We start from the raw sequence: 9,008 nt of genomic DNA, 5'->3' as shown, positions 1-9,008 counted from the left end.
CAGTGGCAAAAAAACTGACAGCGCACGTCCGTTAATACTAACCGTTTTAATTTAAATTAATAGCATTTCTGGAAGACAAATGCAGTTGATAGAAAATATAAAAACTTTTACTGTACAAATTTTACATCACATTCAAAAAAGCAAGTATGTGCCTCGTGGCCACAGAAGATGCTGGGTTTGCACACACGGATGAAATCCTGGCTGACCAGGCAGCGTCGCACAAGCTCTCAAACCAGCTTCACATTTATGTCTCCACCTGGCACCCAGATCAACAAAGGCCACCACCACCACCAGGGGCTTACAGGGCATGCCACGCCCCTCGGCGATCACAGAAAGAAATGCCATGAGAGGGCAGAGGGATTCCAGGCCCTGCACACATCTTCAATTTGGTGACATGGAGCGGTCAGCTACACGCCACTCACAACTGGTGGGGAACTTGGGGTTCAGGACCTCGAGTTGCATGGAGACGCAGGGGTTGTGACTCTCGTGTTTAAAGGCAGCAGGGACAGATCCCAGGGTTTTGGAGGTGAGGGTGGGAAGTGGCGGGTGGGGGAGCTGAAGGGTTGAAGCTTGGGCTCCACTCTCAGACCCCGCGGGGACCTCCACAGCCCCCGAGCTCTCGCCCAGGAGGCCTCCCGGCTTTCTCCATCCCTTTCACAGTTGGCTGTGAGGGCTGAATTCACAGTATCTGCTGTCCTTCATGTGTTTCCAAGGCTGACGGGCATGGGGGGCAGCACACGGAAGGGCGGCATGTCTTCCTAACCTCAATTCACAGTCAATTAAGTAGAGACGGGGGGGGGGGGGCCACCCGGGGGGGTTCCTCAGGTGCTTCTCTTAACTGACAGGCAGTGCAGAGGCTCAGGCCGAGCGTGGGAAGGCATCGGGGCCCTGGAGAGGAAGTGGGTGGCCCCAGTCCCACCCTCAGGGTTCCTGGCAGATCTTGAGTCCCCTAGGGCAGGCACTGTGACTGCTCCCATCCCTGGCCCCCTGCACTTACACACAGTAGGTGCTCCATGAAAGCTTTCTAAACTGACCCAAGAGTGTGAGAGCCCCGAAGAAGAAAAACAAAACCCAGACTGACTTTCTGTGGGCCGTGAGGTGAGCGTGACCTGCTTAGCTGCTGTCCCAGCCCCTCGGCCCAACTGCACCGTCCAAGGGTTCAGAGGGGAAAGGTGAGAGGCATTAACTGTGACCTCCGGAAAGGCGCCGATGTCGGGGTGGGGGGAGGGGCCTGACAACCAGCGGCGGAGTCACATCCCACGTGGCTCTGGGTGGGGAAATCACAGGAGCGGCTGACCCAGAGGCCAGAGGAATGATGGGGAGACGCGAAGAGTCCCACAGAGGAGAAAAGACCCACAGAGCTGAGTCCAGTCGGTTTACAGCCCCTTCGTCTTCCTTCCCACACCCCGAGCGGGAAGGGTTGAGGTGCTGATGGCCATGGAGGCCCGGGTACCCTGTACGGCTGCCTGGCCCAGAGCCAAGAAGGCAGCCCCGCAGCCTCCAGGCAAAGCGGCCCATCTCCTATGATGTTTCGCCAGACTCCAGGGTGGGAGCCTGGCTCGACGGGTCTACGTAAACAGGGTAGGAGGGCCACGTGCCTCCCCGTCTCGGCGGCTCTAAGCATGGACGCGGGTTCTGGGTCTGAAGACAACCTCCTCTCCACTTTCGTCGCCCTTGATCATTTCTGGTTTTGGAGCTTGATACGATGACGTAACCTTCACCGAAGGGCTTCTTTGCCATTTGGAACTTTTCTATTTAGGTGTCAGCTTCTAACGAGGACAGGCAGGACACTGTCATATCCTGGACTCTCCCAACCCGGCCCCTCCTCTCGTCCAAAGGGACACAAGTAGGAGGCCTGACTTGGTGCTTGGGAAGACTCTGAAGGTCGGGGGCTTGCTAGCTGGGTCCGAGTGAAAGCGGGGAAGGACACGTGGCCCCCACCACGGCTCAGAGCTCTGAACACGGGCAGTGGAGGAGCCAGCAGTGGGCTGAGGGGTTCCAACAGGACTGAGGGCTGGAAGAGGTGGGCAGTTCCGGAACCTCGGCAAGACTGGTGATGGGCCAGGGCACCCTGTGGCTAGGAGGGTGGGCTCAGGGACCCTCTGCTTGCCACTCCTCCCTCCCCCTACTGTCCCTGTTCTCACGGATCAAGCCTTCATGGTGTACGCAGCTGCTGGGCTAGGCCTTAGCTCTGGGGTCAAATGTCAGTCAGGGACTGGGATGTATCTAAACAGCCAAAGCCCTTAGTCCCATCTTCTTGGTGCCTCCCCCGCGGGCTTCATGGAAGAGGCATCTTCCCAGGCACTGGAAACCCTGGCTGGGAACCACCGGATCAGTCCAGATGTTATTTGGATTTTATGTCTCTGCTTTTTCCAGCAGGTATGGACTGGATTACAAGGGTCAAAGGTGAACCCAAGCTCTCTGTGAACTCCCGACCCTCATAATCCAGCTCGGCTCCTGGTCAGGGTGTCCTCTGCAAGAGGAGGAAGGGACAGCAGCCCTTCGGTAGGACGAGGGGAGACGGGATTTAGGGCCAACGCAGAGGCCAGGTCAAACCTTGTGGTCCCCCCACCATCCCGCTTGGGGAGCAGCCACAGACACGATGCTTCTCTTCCTCTGAACCCGTGTGGGTGCCTCACGCCTACAGGCTCCTCCAGAGGGGACGGCCACTTCTGCCCTCGGTGCCAGTGACCTCTGCACAGACGGTTTTTATTATCACCTATTGTACAACGAGTCCAACTCTGCAGAAACATACATGTAAACATTTGCTGTCTGTCGGGACAGGTCTGCTTGTTGGTGATGTCATTTTAAGACACAGCAGGCGCGGCTCCATCTCCGGGACCCCAGTGTCTTTACGGACGAACAGTCTAAACTGAGGCCTCGTGTTCCGGATCCGCAGCACTTAGGACGATGGCTGGCGTTTTGAAGAGTGTTGTTTTTTTGTCGTGGCGGTTGTTTGGATGTTTTAGAAACCCATTTAAGAAAGAAATACAATGTCAGAAAAACGGCAGAGCTGGCTACATCTTTGGATTACTGGACTCCAGGACGCCCAAGCCAAACCTTTCAAACCGGGATACAACTTTGCTGCTGTTAATACTGCAAAGAGGAACAAAAACAAGGGTTATAGCCCCGCTGGTCTTGATCAGAATTGGGGCAGCATTAGCTAACGAGTGGGCCAGTTCCAGAAGCTCAGCAGAGGACCCAGCCCCACCAAGAAGTGGGAATGATGATACAGGCCAACGGCCTTGGCAGAGCTGTTCCTGGTTCCACTTGGCCAGGGGCTGAGCCTCAGCTGCACTCCCTCCTGGAGGGCAGGGGCCTGTTCGTCTTGGAACCCCCAGCGCGCCGAGTGGAACTGGGAGGGAAGAGAAACCCAGCCGCCGGTACTAAGAGTGGCATTGCGTGCTCCTTCCTAGAAACAGTCCCCAAATGCTGGGGTGCGTCAGGGCCATCTGGGAAGCAGGCTGAGATGCGGGTTCTCAGCATCTGCCTCCAGACACCTAGGGGCTGAGCCTCAGCTGCACTCCCTCCTGGAGGGCAGGGGCCTGTTCGTCTTGGAACCCCCAGCGCGCCGAGTGGAACTGGGAGGGAAGAGAAACCCAGCCGCCGGTACTAAGAGTGGCATTGCGTGCTCCTTCCTAGAAACAGTCCCCAAATGCTGGGGTGCGTCAGGGCCATCTGGGTTCTCAGCATCTGCCTCCAGACGGATTCGGGTCTTGGGGAGGCCCAGGCATCTGCGTTTGGTAAGCAGTGGAGGACCTGTGGGCGACCTGTCAGCCACACTCTTGCCGAATGCTGGCTCGGGGTCTGGTACCTTCCGTCTGCACTGGGCAGACGGAAGGGGAGTAATGCTGCAGGGGGGAGAGGGCAGAAACGTTTTCACTAGTGAAACCGTTTGGAGACAGGTCCCACCCCCTTGCTTTAGGACAGCTTTCCCCGGTGTGTGGCCGAGGACACAGCTCTTCCGAGCTGGTGTCTTTCATGGCAACAGAACCCGTGGTGTCACAACCCTAGCCCTCCAGAGGGGACCACCCGGCAGCTCTGAAATCATTCCACTCCGTGTTGGACAAGATCCCCGCGGGTTAAAAGCCAAGCAAAACCCCGACCCCTGTCCTGCGGACACACCCCACGGGGGGCCGGTGTGCTGGGGGACCAGGGAGACGGGGGATCTCTCTCGCTGAGCTGTTAGTAGGGAGACAGGGCCACCCCACAGAAGAAGCGCTAGAGAGAGATGAAGTTGTGTCCAGGAAGGCGGTTCTGGGGGTGCTGTTAGGGGGACCCTCCATGGAGAGCAGTTACTCAAGCACACGCAGGCCGCGGAGCGGGGCGAGGGCCAGTTTTAACAAACAAAGCAAGAGACAAGTCTTAGCAGAGAAGGCCGGAGTGGCGGCGATCGCATCCCCTGGGTTAGTGCCCGCATCGCTGTTTGAGCTCGAGTAGAAGTCACGGTGCCGAGCGTGGATTAGGAGGAAGAAAGCCCCGGTACATGCAAGGCAGCCAGGCCTACAACCTACAGAAGGAAAGAGAAGAGGGGAGAGCAGCGTCAGAACCCAAGCCCTCGGGGAGCGGGCAGGGGAGCGGCCGAGGCCTGGCCAGGGCATGGGGCAGGGACCCCTCTTTCCCTGCAGACAAAGAAAGGGACATCCCCACTCCATTCCAGGCTTTGGCAGCAGAGCAAGCTTGGAAGGGAGCCTGGCACAAAGAACCTCCCCCAAGCTCGCCCCTAGGACATGGCCACAGAATTCTGTAGAGGTCGACCAGCAGGCCCACTGTCCCTCAGCCCCTGACCATCAAAATCAATGTCTCGGAGTTTTTACTATTTCTGCTCCCTGCATTCTCTTCTTTAGAGTCTGGCCAGAGGGGATCCTGGGGACTCAGACCAGTGATCTGAGTTCTCTCCCCACCACGGATAAGCCATCGTCTGCCAGTGTGTGGACAGAGGCCCTGCCACATGCCATCGGTCTGCTCTCAGCCCAGCGAGAGAAACACGAGCTTGCAGGGCCCTTGCCGGTGGCCATGTGAGCTGCCAGAGTGTCACTTTCGTTTATGGGAATACAACATGCCAAGAAGGGGAAGCTGGAAGCAGAGACAGAACAGGAGGCAGGATGTGCAAAGGGTTAACTGCAAACAGGCAGAGAATCACGGAAACAGCAGAAGACACACTATTCCTCCAGGACTGGACAGTTGTTCTTAAAGTCAGGGTGACCGTAACGTCCTTTCCCGTAGTAGCGGCTCCGCCAGCGCCTGGGAGCACCCGCAACCATTTTACCAGGCGTGGGAGGAGCGTGGTCCGGCAGGTGATGGAGATGGGCACCCAGTGTGGACGGGTGGAGGAAGGGCCACAGGAATCAGGGTGGCGGGAGAGCGGGAGATGACAGGCCAGGCCAGCGGATCCGCCACCGCCCCCCCCGAAAATAAAAAAAGAAAAGCAACAAGACGGATGGAAAAGAAAAGAGAAAGTGAGAATTAGAGGCTTGAGTGTGTAGAAGTAAAAATCATGAACAGGAAGCTTTGATACAGACTCACTGAGGTATGCTGGCATTCCTTCCTAGAAGGGGCTAAAACTGATCCCTTTGGGCAGGAAACAACCCCCATTTGTGACTCAGTGTCCCACATGTGGAATGGGAAGGTGGGGCTCTGTGGCCTTTCGGGAATCCGGAATCACCTTCTCCTGAATACCCGTACCACTCCTCAGCCCCTACTCCACGCCCCGTCCCCAGCGCAGCCTTCGCTTTTGTGCAGGAGAAAACCAGGGCCCGGTGCGCTAAACGAGTTGCCCAAGGTCTGACAAACCAGATCCTTGTACTTCTTGAGAGTCCAGGAGACGCCCAGGCTCCCACCCAAAACCCAGCTCCCATGACCCCTCTCTTCTGGACACCCTTCCTCAAGCTCCCCGGTGGGCAGTGTGCCCACAGAAGCTGAGTTTCTGCCCGGCACTCAGCACATTGTCATCATCCCCATCACCCATCAAATATTCATTGAGCAATTACTACATCCTGGGAGTGTGCTTAGAGCTGAGAATACAGAGGTGATAAGGCAGCGTCCTGCTCCGAGGGCTTACAGCGTACGTCTGCTTGTCTTTATCCTAATTAAACTATCAACTCCGTGCGGGTGGAGGCCCGGCCCTGGCCTGTCGCCTCAGGTGTGGCACAGCTGTCAGCAATGGTTGGGTAAAACCCACACCTCTGATGGCAACACCTGTTACCCCCTATTTGTATTAGACTCTGACCCATCTTAAGTGCAAAATACTGAATCTAATCTCACATTCTAAGGTACAGCATTCCCTCACCCCAAATCGTCATTCCTCAGACTGTCCCTCCAACTGGCCTAAGTTGCCAACTTTGCTGTGTTTCTTCAAGTTCTCCTCCTTGCACCCTCTGCTGGGCTGACCCAGCCTGGGCCTCTCCTCACCTGCAGCTCGAAGCCTGGTTTGGTTTACTTTCAAAACGAGCTGGCAAACTAGGTGTAAGTCAAATCTGGCTACAAAAAAGTCATGACCATTTTAGAGCTGTCAAAAAAAATTAAAAACCAAAACAAAGAACGTGTGACAGAGACCACATGACCTGCAAGCCTAAAATACTTACTATCTGGCTCTTTCTAGAACAAGAGGAGTGCCACTGCCACCACACACTTGGGCAGGTGTGAGATCCGGGTGTAGCTGCTCCGGGGGCTACGCTGGGTGTAGGGGTTAGACAGGCTCTCGCCCCCTGCCACTGCCTGACTCCCACCAAGAGAAGCCCCACTTTGTCTGTTCTATGTCCTGGGCCTGTGGGAGATGACACTTCTAGAAAGTGCATTACCCCTTAAAGTTCAAAGCCATGCATCTCGTCCAGGAGGCCAGCCACGTGTGACCTGCTTCTTGTTTCTGTACAATCCACAAACTAAGAATGTTTTTTACCTTTCTAAATGATCGGGGGGTGGGGGGTGGGAATCAAAAGAAGACTATTTCATGACCTGTGAAAATTACATGAAATTCAAGTTTCAGCATCCGTAAGTAATGTTTTACTAGAACCAGCCAGCCCACAAGTTTGTGGGTCTGTGGCTGATCCTGAACCAAATAGCAGAGCTGGGTCATTGTGACAGAGACTGTACGTGGTGGTGTCGTCGCTCTGCACGCCACTGGGCACCCTGCAAATCCCAGTGACAAGGAGCCGTCACTCGAGGTTCCCTCTCGGCCTGCCAAGCTAAACTATTTCCCACGTGGCCCTTGACAATTTTGCCTACCCTCCCGCTCCTATAAAGCTGTGGAAGCTGGGGCTGGGAACAAGGAAGGACTTGCCCAGATTCCCGCAGAGGCAGGGCAGAGGTCTGTTTTTGAATGTTCTGGAAGACAGAGCCAGAGGGACAAAGAAAAAAGGGAATGAGGCAGAAGACAGGAGTGGAGACCACCCCAGCACGGAGGGCTGCAAAGGATCATGTGATTACACAGAAAGCAGATGGGCTCCCAGTGTCAAAGCCGCACATAAACCCAGGTGGTGCGGTCCCCATGACAGGTGGCTAATCTGGGGGCTAGAAAGCTCTGTGCCATTTTAAGCAACAGCTGCTCGGCTGGTTTCGGTAAAGCTCTGTCTGGCCCCCTCTCAGGCAGAACCTTCTTTTTTTTAACCTTTTAACCCAGAAATTTTATTTCTTTTTTTTTTTTAATTAATTTTTATTGGAGTATAGTTGCTTTACAATGTTGTGTTAGTTTCTACTGTACAGCAAAGTGAATCAGCTGTTATGAACCCAGGCTAACGCTGGGCTGGATAGCAGGCAGAACCTTCTTGTCAGGGCCCAGCCTGGGCCCAGCGTCAGCACTGGGCTGATAACAGTGATGTGGAGGTTTCCACAGAGGAGAACGGGAGACGCTGGCCTATGAAAGAGTCTCCTAAATAAATGCGATGAGCGGAATCCCGACATCCCTTGGGCGAGGGGACTAGTCACCTCTGGCTAACCAGCTCTGGGGGTTCCCTAGATCAAAGTCTCGGGCAGACAGAGCAGAGAGCGCCCTTCAAGACGCCTGGCTGCAGGTTTGGCTCCGAGGGGTACTTACTCGGCAGACTTCCAGAAGTGCCCGGGGTGCGAGAGCCTCCGGTTCAGCTTGGGCAGCTTCTCCAGCATGTCCATCAGCAGGGGGAAGCTGGGCCTCTCCTGCAGGTCGAAGGCCCAGCAGGCGGACAGGATCTCCTGCAAAGCGAGCCGGCATTGGAGGACGTGAGAGCTGGCCGGGAGCGAGGGGGTCGCGGCCGGGGCACTCTGCCCAGGGTCCCTTCCGTGTTCCCGAGCGCCCCCTGCTGGTGGTCGCCTCACTCTCCTGCCGACACCGAGGTGACTGGCCCTGGCTGGAGTAGGGCCGTGAAATAACTGAATTTGAGAAGAGCCCTCACACTTCCAGTGAAAATGAAGGGCACGGGCCTTCCTCCCCTCCTTCCTTCCTCGACCTCCCTGGAATAACAGCTACAAAGACGAATGAAAGGTCATAGGAAAGAGATCAGAAATGGGGTCACGGACGTTCGGAATGGAAAGCGGAAGGCAGCGTGTTGACAGGTGAAACACAAGATGCTCGGAAGGTGTGCAGGGCTGGTGGCAGGGACAAGAGGACTGAGTACAGGGCAGCAGTGAGAGTCGACAGAACAGCTGTCCCGACAGTCCCAAGTCGGGACAAAGCCCTTCTCTCTTTGGCCTTCTGCTGCCTACTCTCCGGATCCACGTGTGCACACAGCACACCCCTCGGCCTTTCGATTCAGAAGAAGTCCCTGGGAGAAGACAGGCCGGCACGCACGGCCAGGCAGAAGGTGCTCGTGCAACAGGGCCGATGGTGACCCTGCTGGGAAACTCACAGCCTACTTAGCGCTTCACCTGGATGAGTGCCGGGTGGTCCTCCCAGACGTTTCCATTGCTATGCTGCCCAGGTACCTACTGGGGCTACTTATCAACATCCTGGCTGGCATCTGTCTGCTCCGGGCCTATCTGACTCATGAGCGCGTGGTAAACCCTGACGGCGCTGAGAACACCGCCCCCCGGGCTCG

At 56.1% G+C, this 9,008-nt stretch overlaps 1 protein-coding gene across 9 annotated transcripts in view; it reads right to left on the bottom strand.

The window, feature by feature from the left end:
* KSR1 (kinase suppressor of ras 1) overlaps positions 1-9,008 on the bottom strand; it is a 160,777-nt gene that overhangs the window by 9,320 nt on the left and 142,449 nt on the right. For 6 of the 9 annotated variants that reach the window (XM_024735550.1, XM_024735611.1, XM_024735603.1 and 3 more), the window contains 2 exons: positions 8,033-8,166; positions 32-3,096 (listed from right to left, as the gene is read on the bottom strand). In XM_024735550.1, the coding sequence (XP_024591318.1) occupies positions 3,018-3,096; positions 8,033-8,166 (213 nt within the window). In that variant the 3' untranslated portion in view covers positions 32-3,017. Of the gene's footprint in view, positions 1-31; positions 3,097-3,527; positions 4,511-8,028; positions 8,167-9,008 lie in introns of those variants that run through there. The other 3 variants (XM_024735566.1, XR_003001903.1, XM_024735571.1) reach the window with 3 other exon arrangements.

The sequence above is a fragment of the Neophocaena asiaeorientalis genome, unplaced genomic scaffold (genome assembly GCF_003031525.2).
Source record: "Neophocaena asiaeorientalis asiaeorientalis breed wild unplaced genomic scaffold, Neophocaena_asiaeorientalis_V1.1 scaffold129, whole genome shotgun sequence".
Classification (NCBI taxonomy): Eukaryota; Metazoa; Chordata; class Mammalia; order Artiodactyla; family Phocoenidae; genus Neophocaena; species Neophocaena asiaeorientalis.
The sequence above is the reverse complement of the archived record's forward strand: the minus strand, read 5'-3'. Positions and strand labels throughout refer to the sequence as shown.